General features: G+C 37.3%; 1 protein-coding gene across 6 annotated transcripts in view; it reads left to right on the top strand.

The window, feature by feature from the left end:
* The window catches only part of baiap2a (BAR/IMD domain containing adaptor protein 2a), an 81,735-nt gene that overhangs the window by 19,946 nt on the left and 42,387 nt on the right, over nt 1-19,402 (top strand). For all 6 annotated transcript variants that reach the window (XM_016252875.1, XM_016252879.1, XM_016252878.1 and 3 more), the window contains exons 3-4: nt 17,837-17,898; nt 18,867-18,938. In XM_016252875.1, coding sequence (XP_016108361.1) covers nt 17,837-17,898; nt 18,867-18,938 — 134 coding nt within the window. The remainder of the gene's footprint in view (nt 1-17,836; nt 17,899-18,866; nt 18,939-19,402) is intronic.

The following is a 19,402-nucleotide window of genomic DNA, read 5'->3' as shown; positions in this document are numbered from 1 at the left end:
TAATGGCTGAGGAAGTGACAGCAAATTTTGCGTCTTCCACTCTTCTGACCATCCTAATCAATCTCTAAATATTTATTCCCCTTTTTGAAAGTCATGGAAATGCTGTTGTTGATATTTTCCCCCCTTTTTGCTAATGGGGCAAATTATTTTTTTATAATAGCTTCCATTCGCCACTATATAAGTTTAGCCAGCTATGATGACTTCCGCTTCTGAGAACCTCGGAAATGTGAAAAGGGCCTGTTAGCGATTGGCTCTTTTATTTAGAAGGCAGGAGCTGCCATATTGGGTGTTCCAATTTTTCCATTCATTGTAATATCAGTGGTCAATACATTTCTTTACTGCCTTCAATGGTTCCATGAAGAACTTCATTCCACCAAAGGTTCTTTAGGTTATTAAAATGTTCACACAAAAAAAAAAGTTATTTTAAGAAATGTTCACTGAAAGGTTCTTTGTGGAACTGAAATGCTTCTTCTAGTGCAGTGTTTCCCAACCTTTTTTTAGTCGCGGCACCCTTTGGAAATTTTAACAAACTTGTGGCACACTACAAAATTAATTTTGTCACAATATTTGAATTTCTAACTTCGATATGATAATTTGAAAAGTATAGATATTCGGTACAACAGGGAAGAACTGCAGAATATAATATCATACAGATATTTGTAATATTATAAAAAAAAATTGTCCATCAATGGTGGCAATCAGTAGGCTAATTTCTAATGAAGAGACCAATTTATATGACAGATTTTAATGTAGGCTTTTATACATATGTAAACATTATTTAATTATCATTATAACTAGCTATCTCTCAAATTTTTGCTCACTCAGTGTTTTTTTTTTTATTTTATAGTGGGGTAATTTTGGTGCAGTAGCACGAGATAGCTTGATTTCAAACTTTGAATTGAATAAAAAAATGACAAGTAAGCAGTCAGTAATAAAATAAGAACAAATAAAGAAATTAATAATGATTAGCACAGATAACGACAGGCCTTCGAATTAAATAAATTGCTTTTTAGTTTTTCAGGTAGGTCTAACTGTAGGGTTAAGATATTTAACTTTTTTTTTCTTTCTTTTTTTTACCAATTATTCAAATAATGTTTAGTCCTAGAAAGCTATTATTATCAGAACACGTGAGCATAACATAACGGTTAGCAGATCAATGAATGAGAGGGCAGGGTTACCGGAGTTGCCCATTTACCACACCATGTTACAACACAGTAGGGCTATTGCAGACAGAAACAATACTGTACTACATCGATGTTTCCAGTCGGCTCAATTTTTGAGTGGACTTTGCTGTTCCGATTCGCAGGAACGGTATACGAGCGCACACACACATAGAGCGGGATAATACGCAGAGCGTCACACTACGTGGAAGTAAAACCTGAGCGTCGAACTCATTTTCGGCAGCCAAAATTTCGGTACATCTCTTAATTATTGGCGACATCAGAAATGGATATTATATAATAGATGCTTTTTTTGAACATTTTAGTAATTTAAAAATATTAAAAAATGATTTTTTACACGGCACCCCTGCTCTCGACAGACGCCACCCCGGTTGGGAAACACTGGCCTAGGGCATCACTGCAAACAAAAAAAAAAGCTTTGAAACCTTTATTTTAAAGATTGATGCATTGGAAAAGCGATTAAGCACTTATAATTATTTGTAATTTATATTTTTGATGTTCACATATTAAAGAGGAAGCAGGCTAATGGCACTAGTAACCTAGGAGGAGTGTTTAGGAGGAAAAGTGTTTTGCTCAGTCATGTCTTTTAATGGAACATAGACAGAGTCCTATGATAACTTCTGGAGCAGTGGAGCTCTTTTATTAGCCCTGTGCCTCGGTCCCAGGAGCGCTGCTTTCTCCTGCTCTATTTCTGAGAGCTGCACTGCATGCTGGGAGAATGAGGGCCCACACGCACTCCCCCACCTTGCCCTTGATTTGCTGTCTTGGCATATATGTGCCGAGTGTCTTGATCTATGCTGTCTGGCATGGCTTTCATAGAGCTCAGAGCTGGAATAGTTAATAAGCTTCTGTAGCCCCATAAAATTAGAGGCTGTAGTGCAGTGGTTCTCAACCTGCGGGCCGCATGCAAATTTTAGTTTTTACATTAATTTAAAAATGTACTAAATAAATATAAGCTATAGCCTAATGTTTTTATGTAAAATAATTTTGTTTTTCATATATTATTTTCAGACATGATCAGTACTCACATTAACGTTACGCATTTAAAGTAACGACCAAGTGGCCAGCTGCAGACAGTGAGCATATGTTTGATCAATTTAGCCTTCTCAAATCATCATGATTTGACTAAAATAAAATCTATAGATATAAAACAGTTCAAGCATATAACTGTTTAAACGTTAAACCTAGATAAATGTGCGCTGTATCCAATAGTTTGCGCAGAGAGTGGAAGCTGAAGCGCGCTTTGCAGGACATAGAGATGCCAGTGCGATCACTTGCATTTTCTTCAGTGGATACACCGTCATTTTTGCTCATAAACGTAAGAGTAATACATAATTCATAACTGTAAAGGGTCTACTTTTATTTGTGTGCACTCACAATATCAACAAAACGTTGTGCTTTTATAAAATAAAGAAATCAAACATGATGCGCTTTCTACCGTCTCTTCTTTAACAGGAGCGCTTCACAAATACATGCCTCACAGACATGATAAATATATCTATAGAAAGCTTTAAATTACTACTTAACGAAATAAAACAAATCAAAAACAAAAACTCTTTCATTATGATCATAATCCGTAAAGATGCACTTCTCTCTAAAGGAGCATCTAATGAAGAGATGGCGAGTCAGGATTGACAACTTCATCCTTGCGACACCGACTCAGAAAACACTAGTTTATTAGTAAATAATTAAAATATCTCCTTACTGTTTCCCCCTGACGCATTTATGGTAATTACTTTTGCGGCAAGCTTAAGCCTATTGCGTGTATTAGAAAGCAGAACTCTTCAGCTGTGCTGACGGCACACATGCTGCTGCTGCTGCTGGACACTAAACACCGTTGAGCCACTCTTGACAGTTTCGGTAGCACGGTCTCGTGTTGTTTCCACCAGCGCGGCAATCTTTTTTCATCACTAATTGATGGATGTCTAAAATATACAAATAAGGAGAAGCCTAAAACAAGCCCGAGACCCGGTCCGCGTCTGAACTATGACGTGAAAATTGTCCCGAAGCCCAGCCTGAGGGGCATAAAAAAGTCGGGGCCCATCGGGCCCGGGCTGAAATGCAGGGCTCTAGCTCTGATCTAGCACACAGAAAATGATTTGACTGAAAATTTATCAGAAAAGATGAAAGAAAGATAATGGTCGTCTACGCAATTCAGAAAAAGAGGCGGCTTTTCTGCATTAGGTATGTTTTTTTTTCTTTTTTTTTACTACTGTGTGTGTGTGTGTGTGTGTGTGTGTGTGTGTGTGTGTGTGTGTGTGTATATGTGTATATGTATATGTATGTTTGAAAAAAACATTTGTGGAATGAGGATTGTAATTATTAATATATAAATAATTTCTTTCAGTAAATTTTTCTGAGTGGGTTTAATGATCATGTAATGCATTTAATTTGCTCATGGTGACTTTTCATCATTAAAAGTCTACATCTTCTGCTTTCAGGCATCATAAAAGTACAGTAGTACAAACAGGCTGTTCAAGGGTCAGAGGGTCGACAGTGTAAAACCAAAGTAAAGCTAAATTCCATATAAGTGGACTTTAGAGAGAAACAATAAAATGCTACAGCCCTGTAGCAATGGCCTTTAAACTGCACTGTGTTGGTATATTCCTGTCAAGACACATCTGAGGTCATCTGGATCAATCAGTGCTCTGCGCCGAACATGTCGCAACAAGGCAGGGAGAAGGTTCTGCAAAGAACAGGTTGATTCAGAGAATGAGTGTGTGGTTAGATGAATCCGCTGGCTATCTTTGGCGTATTTCAGTGGTATCCTGTACAGACTCATGTCTCAGGCTCATTCCAGCAGATGTATATTATTCTGCCTTGGTACCTCACATTAGTCCTATCATAGCGCTTCCACCTCCCATCAACTGAGGAGCACAGGCTGTGCCGAGAGGATCCCTCACACTTGTCCTTCACTGCCAGATCTGCTAAAAATTGCAGTTTGGAGGGTAAGCAGCATCCCTGTCAGCTCTAATGGCTGTATTCACACACTGTGTTGTCTGTTAGGATTATGGACTCTCTGATTTCCACCTCTTTCTTTTCCCTCTTTTACCCGTCCTCAAATCCTGAAGCTTCTTACGGTGAACAAAGCCGCACACACACAAATAGACACAAAGATGTGCTCACACTCACAAAACCCTTGAAAAACACAGGAATTTCAGGAATTATTGTTGGAATCAAGTTGCATGTATGGTACTGTCTTTTCAGTCCCATAAATCCCAATGCATTTATTATTATATAACCGTATGTTTGCAGAAAATAACAATTACCAAAAAATACTTTAGCATTTTTTTCTAAAGCTGTGTAGGAGGCCATTTTTTGCTCTCTATAATGCTATAGTTATGTAATGCTAGCTAATATAATGCTAGTTTGCTGGCTTCAGCTGAACTGTCTCTGAACAACACTGAAACTGTCCTACATGCTGAGGTGAAGAAGTCACGGCAGTGGAGAGATTTTACTGGGACAGTAGGACAGGATCCCTGACCTAACATGGCTGATCTCCAGCTATTTATATGATTAAACTGCTCTTCTCTTAGAGCTGGGGTTTTCATGTTTTATAGGGACTTTCCATAGACACAATAATTTTTATACTGTACAAACTTTATATTCTATCCCCCTAATTTAAGGTTTTACTATTCATGTGGGGACATTTGGTCTCTTTTAAAACACACACACACACATTGGGTTTCCATGTTTTATGGAGACATTCCACAGGCATAATTTTTTTTTTTTTTTTTTTTTTCCCCTTACCCTAATTTTGTCCCTCACAGAAAACGTTTTGTTTTTTTTCCATGTTTTATGGAGACATTCCACAGGCATATTTTTTTTTTTTTTTTTTCTATCCCCTTACCCTAATTCTGTCCCTCACAGAAAACGTTCTGCTATTTTTAGATTTTCAAAAAACTTAATTCTGTATGATTTATAAGCATTTTTCATCATGGGAACCAACAAATGTCCCCCACAAGGTCTAAATTTACTGGTATTACTGTCCTTGTGGTGACATTTGGTTCTCATAACATAGGAAATACCAGGTAGCTTCACAAACACAAACAAACATACACTCACATACATATAATTCTGTTAAGGTAGCATCTCTTTGGAAAGTGCAAATTTATCTTCTAAGTCACTAACTCAAATGTTTTGGTATCATGCTAATACTATAATATTCTTTGAAGTCTCTTGAAATGAATTACCATGTTATGTGTAACATGGACCATGGGATATGGCAATGTTTCTTTACTATAGTATATAAACAGTAAATGAACTATACTGTGAAAAGACAATACTTTTATGTACATGATGTGTCAACTTCATGCCAAACTATAAGAAGTTTGTGGTCTGCCCAATATTTAATGTCATGAGACCAAGGTTATTATCAGGACAAACTTTTAAGGACTTGTTTTATACATTGGACCCAGAAAAAAATTTAAAATTTCTTTCAAAGTAAATTTAAGGAATCTTTTTATAGAATTGCATGTGCAATATTTAGTTTTATAATTGTTTTTATTAATTAATTTATTTTTATTGTATTTTGTATTGTATATTTTTCTAATGTATAATCTTTGCCATGAAATAGCCTGTGAAGCTGATGTTGCAATAACTTCAATTAAACTGTGAACTATAAGATAGTTAAACTAAAGTAGTTAAACTATTTAAGCTATGCTACACTCTTAAAAATAAAGGTGCTTCACGATGCCGTAGAAGAACCTTTGTGTCTAAATGGTTCCATAAAGAACCTTTAACATCTGAAGAACCTTTCTGTTTGACAAAAGGTTCTTTGTGGCGAAAGAAGGTTCTTCAGATTACAAAAAGGTAAGAAAGAGATGGTTCTTTAAAGAACCTTTGACTGAATGGTTCTTTGTGGAACCAAAAATGGTTCTTCTATGGCATCGCTTGAAGAACCTTTAGAAGCACCTTTATTTTTAAGAGTGTATTCTGTAAAAGAATATATATTTACCTGTTTTGCTACTAACAAATAGTAGCTAAGTACATTTGAAACTAGCTAAGACTGTCAAATGGTAAAACAGTTGACAAATGATAAATCAGACCACATGAATTATACAGTTATTTAAGAGCAGTATTTATCTGGTACAAAAACAATTGTTTTTAAATTAGGATCACTGCATCAAACTTGAATACATAAATATATCAATTTAAAACAAAATCACTCTAACTTGTATAACTGCAAGCAAAATGGTTAAAAAAAAAGCTGTTATGTAACTACGTGTTTTTTCACTACAATAAGTCTTCTGGTAACACTAGTAATTGTGACTGTGATTCAGTGAATCTATTTTTGAATTAGTTAATTAAAATGAATCATCCAAACAAACAGTCTCATTCAGATGAATCAGACCTCTCTACAGTAGAGAGAGGATACTCTAGGAGAGCGTGTTTGATTGTTGTTGGTTGGTTTCACACATCTCCAGTCTCCTGCAGGGCACCTTCCTGCACATTTAGCTCCAGCACACCTTCCTGGAAGTTTCTGGTAATCCTGAAAACCTTGATGAGCTGGTTCAGCTGTGTTTAATTGGGGCTGGAGCTAAACTCTGCAGGACAGTAGCCCTCCAGGAGCAGGATTGGACACTCCTGAAGTGATCTTAGCAGCAGCATCACTGCAACAGCAGGCTCGTGTTGTGCTTTCACTCTTGTTGCTGCATGAAAGAACTGCAGCTGTGTGCAGAAAATAATCAGATGTTTGTGTTTGGCTTCATAAACATCTGCATCGCAAAAGATTGTGCTGATAATTAGGTTTACGGTGCATTTTCGCCATATATTTTGCATGCTTGCCAGTTTAGTGTGCAAACTGTAGCAATATGGGCTCAGTAATGAATATGCAGCATTACTGCAAACACAAGATGCAGGCCATTCGCAAAGAAAAATGGTTGAAAAATTTTAACTTTAAAGGGGTTGTATGATGCTGCTAAAAAAGAACATTATTTAGTGTATTTGGTGTAATGAAATGTGTTTATGCGGTTTAAGGTTAAAAAAACACTATTTTCCACATACTGCACATTATTGTTTCTCCTCTATGCCCCGCCTTTCTGAAACACGTCGATTTTTACAAAGCTCATCGGTCTGAAAGGCGAGGTGTGCTCTGATTGGTCATCTATCCAGAGCATTGTGATTGGCCGAATACCTCAAGCGTGTGACGGAAATGTTACGCCCCTTACCATACTGTGATGCCTTGTCCGGCCGGAGCGACGAGACATGAGCATTAAAACCCATTATAAACGAGGCATTTGTTGCATCCAGTGGGGACATAATTACGGATTATAATGACTTATACTGTCTTTTTACGTGTTGCGTTGCATCGCTCCACGTAAACATAAAACCATGTCTGCATTTGTGATCGGAGAATTGACAAACAACAAGCGCTACTCTACACTGCTCAAAACTCACGTTTGAATCGTCAGTGGCAAATTCTTTAAATATAAAAAACGTAGATGGGGAAAAAAGCTAATTCACATTCTAAAAATCTAATCAATTAGGATAAAAAAGAATCTAGAATTATTTACAGCAATGGCAAATATTACTTAATTAAAATAGAATGGCATCTTATTTTAATTAACAGCATATCTAATTTGTGTTCAGATTTTCCATTGTAATGCAGCCCACCAATAGTATTAGAGCAACTAGCAGTACGAACGTCCACCACGACGACAACAATACAGCCACTTGATGATTAAAATCACTGCATGTGTGATTGAGGACTGCACACACAACACAGTGTGACACAGCTAAGTGCTATTTGATGTACTGGATGCACCAGTGCACCATGGGATACATGTGTTTTGTCAGTTGCAGCACCGTGGGGAGTGATGTAATCTGCTCTCTGTACAAATAGATAAAGGAGTTGACGCATCTGTGTTAAGCTGATACACAGAGTTCTCCATTTTGTTCCTTAGAATCTCCGTTTGGCTGGCAGCTTCAGCGTTTCGACTGTTTCCATGACACCCTGCAGTGCTGCATGCTTGACCATTGTCAGTGATTCACTCTGCTCTCCTACTCATTCTCCTCCTCCCAGACTGGTCCGGCCTGTCGGGTTTGCCCGCGGCTGCCGCGTCTCTCTGCAACCGGTGTTAGTTTCATAAACGGTGACGACACCCCTGCACTTCAGATGTTTTGACATAAATGTTTGCATATAGAGCTGGCGAGGTGACAGGAAGTATGGGGCGACTTATTTGACTAGATGGAACTGATCCAAATGTTTTTTTTTTCTTTTGCACACGCATTTCTTTCCCTCCAAGTAGAGACATGCAAGACTGCAGGCGCAGATTTTCTCAAGAAAACCTGCTTCCTGACAGGTATCTGTTGTTCACCCCTCGTTACGAGTTAGTTTTTCATTTCTGAATAAAAATTTCCGGAGGTTGGTTATGTATGTATGTTTACTTACTCAAAAATGTCTGGGTGATAAAGCTGTTCTAATAAAAATTCTTATTAAACTAAAAATATTATTATTAATATTATTATTATTAATGATGATAATAATTATAATTATTTTAAATTAATAATGTTGTTTTATTTTATTGATATTATGATATATTAATTTATTTGAAAACCGTTTTATTGTGTGTCTCAAATCTCAGGGTGATAAAGCTGTCCTAATAAAAAAATGTTTTATTATTATTATTATTATTAACAACAACAACAATAATAATGATGATGATGATGATGATAATAATAATAAGAAAAATGCCTAATATTAATTAAATATTATTAATTATATTTTATTACTGTAAATGTTAAAAACATATTTTTGTGCATCTCAAAATTGTCAGTGTAATAAAGCTGTCCTAAAAAATGTTTTAAATGTTTACATTTTATTAATAATAATAATAATAATAACATTTTTATTTTATATGATTTTATTTGCCTCTCTGCTTTATTTCACTACTTATTTTTATTTATTTATTTATTTTGGAAAAGGTTTGTCATGTCAAATCAAAGTCATGTAATGCAACCTACAGATTTTCCCAAGATAACCTGCATTACTGACTGACAGGTATCTATTGTTCCCGCTGGTTGCGGGTTGTGTGGGAGAAAGGGAGACGGGCGTGACAGACCCGAGAGAGTGTGTGTGTGTGTGTGTGTGTGTGTACATGGTTTTTCTATACTGGTGTGGACTTAAACCTGAATACACACCAACTCATGGGGACTTGTGTCACCGTGGGGACCTAAATTGAGGTCCCCATGGGTACAGAAGCTTATAAATCATACAGAATGAGTTTTTTCTTAGATTGTAAAAATGCACAATGTTTTCTGTGAGGGGTAGGTTTAGGTGTAGGGCGATAGAAAATACAGTTTGTACAGTATAAAAACCATTACGCCTATGGGGAGTCCCTACAAGGATAGTGAACCAGACTCTGCGTGCGTACGTGCGTGTGTGTGTGCGCGCTTTCCATGTCGAGTAGTGACCGACCGTGACTCCTTGCTGCCCCGTTGCCATTTGTCTGTCAGTCAGGCAGCTGTGCTCAAAGCAGAAGGAATGCGGATGTCACAAGTCCATTATAAAGAGCTTAAATGGATACTCCAACCCAAAATGAAAATGTTGTCATTAATCACTTACCCCCATGTCGTTCCAAACCCGTAAAAGCTTCGTTTGTCTTCGGAACACAATTTAAGATATTTTGGATGAAAACCGGGAGGCTTGTGACTGTCCGATTGACTGCCTAGTAAATTACACTGTCAAGGTCCAGAAAAGTATGAAAGACATCGTCAGAATAGTCCATCTGCCATCAGTGGTTCAACCGTAACGTTATGAAGCGACGAGAATACTTTTTGTATGCGAAGAAAACAAAAATAATGACTTTATTCAACAATTCGTCTCCTCTGTCTCTCTCCGCATCACCGTAGCGCCATTTTGGAGAATATCCACTGAACGCAAGCAGCGTACACTATTGTGTCAGCTGCGACATAAGGATACGTTTTCTACATGGATTTACGCTTTGATTTGAACGAAAACAGCGCATCCAAGTATTCTCGTCGCTGCATAACATTATGGTTGAACCACTGATGGCAGATGGACTATTCTGACGATGTCTTTCATACTTTTCTGGACCTTGACAGTGCCAGAAAAGTATGAAAGACATCGTCAGAATAGTCCATCTGCCATCAGTGGTTCAACCGTAACGTTATGAAGCGACGAGAATACTTTTTGTATGCGAAGAAAACAAAAATAATGACTTTATTCAACAATTCGTCTCCTCTGTCTCTCTCCGCATCACCGTAGCGCCATTTTGGAGAATATCCACTGAACGCAAGCAGCGTACACTATTGTGTCAGCTGCGACATAAGGATACGTTTTCTACGTGTATTTACGCTTTGATTTGAACGAAAACAGCGCATCCAAGTATTCTCGTCGCTGCATAACATTATGGTTGAACCACTGATGGCAGATGGACTATTCTGACGATGTCTTTCATACTTTTCTGGACCTTGACAGTGTTATTTACTAGGCAGTCAATCGGACAGTCACAAGCCTCCCAGTTTTCATCCAAAATATCTTAAATTGTTTTCCGAAGACGAATGAAGCTTTAAGGGGTTTGGAACGACATGGGGGTAAGTGATTAATGACAATTTTCATTTTGGGGTGGAGTATCCCTTTAAAGTACTTGCATGCAAAGAGCTCCTGTCAGTCACATCAAAGCTGAGGCGCATTTTCTGAAAGGCTTTGGTGTGTGTTTTTGCTGTAAAAACTCACTGCACATCTTTAACAACATATCAGATCAAAGATCTCATATGTAAGGGCTGATCTCACTTTCAGTATTTTTTTATATAGACAATATTTTGCTGACTTACATTAATTCAGTAACAGCCTCAGACCTCGTTTCCTTTGATTCCTTTGGCTCGAGCTAAACAAAATCAGGCTATCAGATCTGCTTGCAAAGTGAATACATGATCTAAAGGTGAACTGAGGAAGAAGCTTTTCCAGTAACGTATCAGGAAGGAAGGTTTGGGTGTGTCTGTGTTTCTGAGTCTGTATGGTCACATGCACACTGTAGGGTTTTGGGAGTGACATTTAAATGCGGGAGTTAATCCTCAAAATGATAATTAAGTGAGTATGAAATACTCCATAGCAAAGGTAACCATAGCAAAGTTTTGGAGTCTGTGTCAATGCTTTCTTTCTTTCTTTAATAACATCTATTAATTTATTCAAAAAAAATAAAATAAAAATGCAGTTTATATGTACAGTGACTTGAATATCTACTGAACATCCTAATATTTTTTTTAAACAACAACAATTATATATTTTTGTACAAATATTTTAGCAAATCTGTTTCAGCATGTTTTTAATTTCTGAATTTTTTTTTCTGACATTACAAATTTGACTTTTTGTGTGTCAAAAAATGCCAAAGTGATAAAACTCCTTAAAAAAACTTACTTAAAAAAACATACTTTATAATAATAAAAATAATAATTATAATTATTTTAAAAGGTGATTTAACAAACCTGCTTCACTGCATTATTTATTTCACTACTTATTTTTTTATTTGATTAAAAAAAAGTTTGTCTACACAATCAAATTAATGTAATGTAACCAACATTAGAAAAAAACATAAACAGGAAATGATCTCATGGAAAGGACCCCTTCAGACCCTCATGACTATCATGTCAAAGTCATTAAAATGTCAGACCTTTTCATGAAAAGACCAGATTAGTTCAGGTTGTAAAATGTCTGGTGGTAAGATGTAATATTTCAATACGTAAAAATTTTGTAAATAAATACTTCGTACCTTGAAAATATATTTAATTCAAGGTATAAATTTATCAGTTGAAGGTTACATCAAGGTGTCAGTCATGATCTTTTTTTTTTCTTGAAAATTGTATTATATTTTAAAACCTTATGAAACCAGGTTCAAAAAGATTGCAAATCTTTGAATGCAAAAAACATGCATACTGTTTTGACCATAATAATATCAGATGTATATTTGTCAAATGAGCTGATTTTTTAATGAACTTAATTCAGTTGTCAGCTCGGTAAACACCTGAACTGTGTGTGTGCGGAATCAGTTTAAGGACTAGAAGAGGAGAGACCTTCTGGAACGAGGCGACATGGACGAGAGACGTGTGGATCCATTTGCAAAGCTTTATTCAAAGGCATGGTCCGAAACAGGCGAGGGTCAGACAATGGCAACTGGTATATTGAGGGCAAGATACAAGAATAGTCCAGTAAATGGGCGTGGTCGATCTCCGCCGAACAATGCCCAAACAGGGTAATCCAAAGGGTTAATCCAAACACAGGCGATGGTCCAGATGAGGGGTAATCAGTAACCGAACAAGGCGACATGAGAGGGGTAATCCAGGATGCACAGGCAAGAATCAGAACACGAGAAAACAGGCAAGACTATGACTAGACTATGGAAAACTCAAACAATGACAGGGAATTGGCTCCGTAAAGTAGCTACGCTAAACAGCATAAACGCTTAAACAATACTCAGCAGTTTGAACAGGATCTGAGTGGGTGTTATATAGTGTGTGTGATTGGTTTCAGGTGAACGTGTTATTAGTGAAATGGCTGCTAGTGAAAAGGCTGCTGGGAAATGTAGTCTGGAGTGACATGTGAAAGTATGTGTAGTGAGAGAGTCATTAAAATAGAAGAGTGATCTTTGGTGGTAATTGGACGTAAGTCCATGAACCAGATTCATGACACCTGTGTGTATCTGTATATTTGTGGCAGGCCGTAGTGATCTGAGCACTAAGTCAAAATACCTCTTTAGCTTGTAAGCCTGAGCACGGCTGATTCTCTTTAATCGGTTTAGGTACCTTGCTGTGAGACTTATGAAGGAGACCACTGTTTGTCCAGGAGGGGATGACATGATGTCATCATTCTGCACCATATACCTGTTTTTATTCAAACCTCTGATTGTGATTTGCCTGTTAACTTGGTGTATTTCAATCACTCAATTAATTGCAATCAAGCCACTGAAGTAATTCAGATAATATTTTTCAAAATGGTTGGTGACCCATACTCGGAATTAGTGCTCTGCATTTATCCCATCCAAAGTGCACACACACAGCAGTGAACACACACACACACACCGTGAACACACACCCGGCGCAGTGGGCAGCCTTTTTTTTTTTTTGCTGCCCACTGCCCAGGGAGCAGTTGGGGGTTCGGTGCCTTGCTCAAGGGCACCTCAGTCGTGGTAGAGAGCGCTGTACATTCACTCCCCCCACCCACAATCCCTGCCGGTACGAGACTCGAACCCGCAACCTCCCCATTGCTTCTTATCGTTAAAGTGTCATGCAACACCTAACACACACACACATAAGCTGACTTATTAATGTTCATTTCAGCATATACTAGCAACCCTCTACGCAGACCTTGGCAATATAATCGTCATTGGCTAGTACATTTTTTTGTTTACTCACCAGACTGATATACTATTTTACACACACACACACACACACGTTTACTTAGCTATCTAAATGCGGACATTACATAGACTTCTATTGTTTTTATATACAGATAGTTATACACTTTTTAACCCAAACCCACCCCTACCCGTAACCCTACCCCTCACAGAAAACTTTCTGCATTTTTACAATTTCAAAAGTAAAAAAAAACTTTGTTTACTTTATTTTTATAACAGTTTTACAAATGAGGACATCCACAAATTGAGGTTTTTGCTGATTTTGCTCACTTTTGGGTACAAATTTGTCCCCAAAATATGGTTAAGTACACACACACACACACACATGATTCCACCCAATCAGCTTATCTTTGTAAAATGGAACAGCTTCTTAAATAACTGAATGTGCACTCTTAACTTCAGCCAATCAAGCATTATATTATGATATTATGATAATTAAGCATTATTTAATGATAGAACTAGTGATTAGAACTAAAACTTGGTAACCATGAATGAATGCATATTTGTCATTTTAACTGAACTTAGGACTGGTGGTGGTGTTTAAGATATTGTTGGTCATAGGTAATAGGTACTACTACTACTATTATCTGCTGAGTTCATGAATATTAATCACGTTGTCAGCGTTCGCTTGAACTGATTCGCTGAAATCAAAACAGGGATGATAATAGATGAGCACCAGCCAACGAGAGCTGTTCGCGCATTAGCTCCGCCCACTGCCGAGAAACCGGCATATCTTCTGCTTGTTCTTAAAAGCTGAATAATTCTAAATGAACTCTGTTATTTTGACAGGAAAATACAACAAAGAATATGGTTTACATGTAGCATGTCGATTCAGCGTGGTATGCAAGACTCTCGCTCTCTCTCTTTGCATGGGTGAGAACTAGTTTACGGTACGTCAAATACAGGTGCGCTGCATGCTACATACTGCGCATCCATTGAGTACATGACATGATCCATTGAGTGCATCCAAATAGTACAGATCACTTGACGTAGAGCGAAACTCTCAAGCGCTCAGTCAGCGTTTTTATCGAGTGAAAATCTGTGTTGAACGCCTCTCACACACATACTGGCGTGTAAAATCTAAGAATGTATTAGCCAAGGGCTAATGTTAGACATCATTTAGTTGCCCAGAGTAAGATTTAGTCGCATTTGCGAGTGATTTACTCGCAATGTAGAGGGTTGACTAGTACAATTTTAATATTAAGTTTTTTTAAATGAACGTTAGTACATTCAGCAAGATTATTAATGCTGTAAAACTCATCATTGTTTGGTAGAGATACCTAATGTTAATGTAAGAATATTGTAAAATATGACTTACCATTTTATTAAAAGCATTTACTACCCGGAACAGATAAAAAGCAAAGCATATCAGCCGGTTTCTCTCTTGTGATTTGAGATTTCTCTGACTTGTAGTGTTTCAGATCAGCTTCAGACTATGGGAGTTTGTGAATTATAGTGCAATTTCTTGCATTTGAGAAACGATCAGTTGTCTTTGTGCTCTGTTGTTAAAGTAGTACCGTGTTCCCTGCGCTCTGGGTCTAGCCTGTTCTGAGTCTTTGTGTTCCTGATTTGTAAAGCTTTCTCACACTGTGTTTGCTTGACTAAATGAGTTTGGACTGCAAAGCTCATTTAAGTAAGTTTTTTTCTTCACTTTTAACATGCACATAGAGATCATAATTAAGATTAGTGAGAAAAACTCAAGATAGTGATCTGTAACAGTTGTCTGACCCTTAAAGGAATGGTTCACACTTTTAACATTTACGTTGCAAAACCTGTTATAGTTTCCATGGACCACAAAGGGAGATATTTTGAAGAATGTTCATCCTGCTCTTTTCCATACACCAAGAGTCTGTCAAGCTCCAAAAAGATCAAAACAGCACCAATAATAATCCCCATAAAAGTGGTCAGTGCAACTTGTTCACTATATTCCAGGTCTTTTGAGGTCATACCACAGCCTAATGTGAGGAAAATCTTCCCCTCCCTGTAGCAGTCAAATCCTTTCACGTTGTCACATATTTAAAGTAAACCGTGTGCAAGAGCTTGATCAAACTGGGCAAGTTTGAATTTATGGAAGCATCTCAATCTCATTTTCTCAAATAAACATAATCTATTCTCTTTCACGAAAGATCGAAAGTAAACACGGGCTTGGAACATGGTAAGCGTGAATGAACAATGACAGAGCTTTCATTTTTGGGCAAACTGGTCATCATTAATCTCTCCAGGAGCCTCTTTCGGAGTAATCAACAGCTGCATTTCTGCTCTTCAATCACGTGTCTGTGGTGTTAACAACCGTGCGGGGTTGCAGTGTGTGTTGTTACACTGGACTGACTGTTACATTGTCACGTATGAAGTGTTAAAGAATGCGCAAACACATTCTAAACATTTTAAATTGGTTTTCGAATTAAGTTCATTTTTTCAGCTACAACGGAGAGCAAGATTTTCATTGAATGACTTGAATTGTGGTCTCTTCCTCACACAAAGCTCTCATATGGCTTTTAAAGACTGGGAATATGGGACTTCTATGGTACTTTCTAGTAGTCGAAGGCCAATATTTGGCATTTTTTAAGTTATTCGCATTAGTCGTTAGGTTTTCGTGTCATTCTTGTCATATTCACTGTTTAGCAGCTTCCTTTTTAATCATGTTTTTAACAATTTCTTTGTTTGTGAAAAATACTGCAATAAGGAACTTCTTCATTATGAATTCTATCTAAAATATAAATCTGTGTATTTTTTTTACATTGATTCATTTTCAAATTATTTCTAATTCAGTTAAGATCCTGTAAAATAAATATGATTATTAGCAGCATGTGTTATTTGCTATCTTCAAATTAAATATCATAAATATTACCTTTACATCTGCTCTCTAAGATGTTGACTTTGGCCACCAAAAAAATCCATATTGGTCAAGCATTTTCCTGCTTTTTGGTGGTTGACAGCTACAGTCCACTGTAGAGCAGCATAAACATTCGCCTAAACATCTCATTTTCTCTTTGACGAAAGATGGAACGTAAATACAGGTTTGGAACATGATGAGGAGGAATGAACAATGACAGCACTTTTATTTTGGGGCAGACTGGTCTGAGTCTGGGAGCCTCTCTCGGAGTAATCAACAGGCTGTATTTCTGAACTCAATGCTTCTGCTCTTCAGCGAGAGCTCTTCAATCATGCATATGTGGTGTAAACAACCGTGCGGGGATGCGATGTGTGTTGTTACACTGGACTGACTGTTAAATTGCGAGATCCACTTTGCACTGTGCTTCGAGACATTCTGTAGCACCTAACTTTAGGTTGGTGTGCTGAGATGGGAGGAGGTCAGGGAGGCTCGCTGTTGTCTTCCATTGCTGTGTGTTCTTTTCACAGTGTCTCACTGGGTCTCCTCTGTGCTCTGCTCACTGTCTGTTCCTTTCTTCACAATGCATTGCATATTCAGAAGCAGCAGCATGTAGGTATATGAAAAACAACACAACTTCCACCAGCTGCATGGCCTCACTTTTATTTTTAATTGTCTTCCTGTTTTAGTTGTCTTTACTCTTTTGCAATGAGTTTCACAACATTCTGACAGTCATCCTGCTGGAGAAGCACTTGAAAAAAGACAAATGAAACTAATTTTGAATTTACAGTCAGAATTTAAGTTCTTTAGTTCACTCAAAAATGTAAACTCTGTCAGTATTTACAGACATTCATGGCAATCCAAACCCATATGCTGTTATTTTTATTTCTGTGGGACACAAAAGGAGAATTTTTGAAGAATCGTTTCTATAAAAGAGCAGTTCAAAGTGACCATGTCTGTCAAGCTCCCCCCACAAAAACCCATAAAAGCCTTCAGAAGTTACATGATATCTTTCCACTGAAAAATAACAGCATATGGTGAGTAAAAAGGACCGAATTTTTGTTTTTCTGTGAAATATTCCTTTAATACACTGAAATTTTAAACCCTGTTTTGAAATGCTTTATATTTTTGCTCATGCTCATTTCTTTCTTTGTTCTCCACCCTTTCATCCTGTTGTTAATTTCTCTGTCTCGGTGTTTAAAGTCTTTGACCGTGTCATTGTCCCTATGTTTGCCCATCTGTGGTGTGTGTGTTCAGTATGATGGCATGGTTGTAATGCACGTTGGGATTTATCTTGCCTCTCTCCCTCTTCCTTTCTTTCTTTCTTGCCTACTCCACCCTAACTCGATCTGTCTCTTAACCTCACATTTATTCTCACTTGAATCACATGATTATGAGTCCATTTCCTGTTGTCCTCTCTCTTAACTGACGTCTGTCCCTCTTCTCTGCAGGGGATGTGCTTTTCCAGATGGCAGAGGTCCACCGGCAGATTCAAGTGCAGTTAGAGGAAATGGTATGTACTCTGTTTGACCGCCGTCCATCTTTATGAAAGGATCTATTTTGCATAGATTAGATTAGAATAGTTTTTTAAATGTTCACAGTTTCAGTACAAGTTAAATCCAGTAACCTGTGCTGCAAATCACTGTTTACTTGGAGCAGACTCCACCCATAGGAATTACACCAAAAATTAGGATTTCCACAAGTTTGCAGTTCAAATAACAAACATGTTATCACTGAATAATTAAAGGTGTCATATGTTAATATGTTTGCAGATATTTAGGAAACATGCTAAGTTCACATACTTGATTTTCCGAAAAACAACGCTACAGCCAGTTATTCTGCTTCTGAAATGTGTGTTCCGTGTCGGAATGTATGTTTTTGTTTTGGTCCGTGTGATTCCGCCCACTGCCAGTTTACCCATTAGTGTTTTGACACCCAGGGTTGCCTGTTGGTGGAAAACTCAGTGCATTGTGGTGGAAGCCAGTAAACGATCCCAACCTTAAAAAGCCTTGGCATCCATCTAAAAATCTCTTTAACCGTAGGCATATTAAAAAGCACATCAAAGTTGACGCCTTCCATTGTCAATTGCGCTCTTTCCCATTGGGTGTCCTCAATCTGGCAACCCACGTGAGCATCGAGTTTGAGGAGGAGGGGATGGGGGTGGGAGAAACAATGCTCGCCAGTATTTTGAATTTGGACTGCAGTATCCATTTTAACCGCTAGCTGTCAATATTAAATTTTGCACCTTTAATGTAACTGCTAAAAAAATTACAAAATTGTTTCTGAAATAAAACCTGCTGGTTTTAGTTGCCACTAATTATTTTCTATGCTCATCAACATTATAATAAAAGTGCTGTCAATAGTGTATTGAACACGTAACATTCCCGGGTATGTTGTATAATCTTCACAAATCTGTGTTTTAAGGTTCTTAAAAAGTCAATATAACAAACTTCAATCAATTTTTCTGTATTTTTTTTGCAGTTGAAATGCTTCCACAATGAGCTGCTATCGGAGCTGGAGAAGAAGGTGGAATTGGACGCAAGATACCTGACTGTGAGTCTACAGCACATCCCACTCCTTCTGATAAGCTAACAGACTGACAAGACACTCCTCTATCGGAACAACCAACACACTCACACACTCCGCGCACACTTTTTGTAATCCATTTAGTTTCCAATGAAAAAAAAACATTCTACATTTCCAGTTTCACCTGAAAATACATTATTATGAAAGTAAAATGGGTTGTGAATGGCCTTTTAGACTGACTTTACAATTGTTAAATCATAGTAGGAATAAAATTATCCAGTGAGATGTTTCAATAAGTAGTATGCTACATTACTATCATTTTTGTCATTATTTTTGTCAGATTTTGTGAGTGTTTTTGAAAGAACTTTGTTCATCAATGCTACATTTATTAGATTAAAAAAATAAACTAATTAAAAAAAGATTACAACTATTTTCAATTTGAATATATTTAAGATGTAATTTATTCATGTGATGCAATACTGAAGCTTCAG

This window comes from Sinocyclocheilus grahami, unplaced genomic scaffold, assembly GCF_001515645.1.
Source record: "Sinocyclocheilus grahami isolate Dianchi unplaced genomic scaffold, SAMN03320097.WGS_v1.1 scaffold1136.1, whole genome shotgun sequence".
Lineage (NCBI taxonomy): Eukaryota > Metazoa > Chordata > Actinopteri > Cypriniformes > Cyprinidae > Sinocyclocheilus > Sinocyclocheilus grahami.
This window is presented reverse-complemented; position numbering and strand designations above follow the sequence as displayed.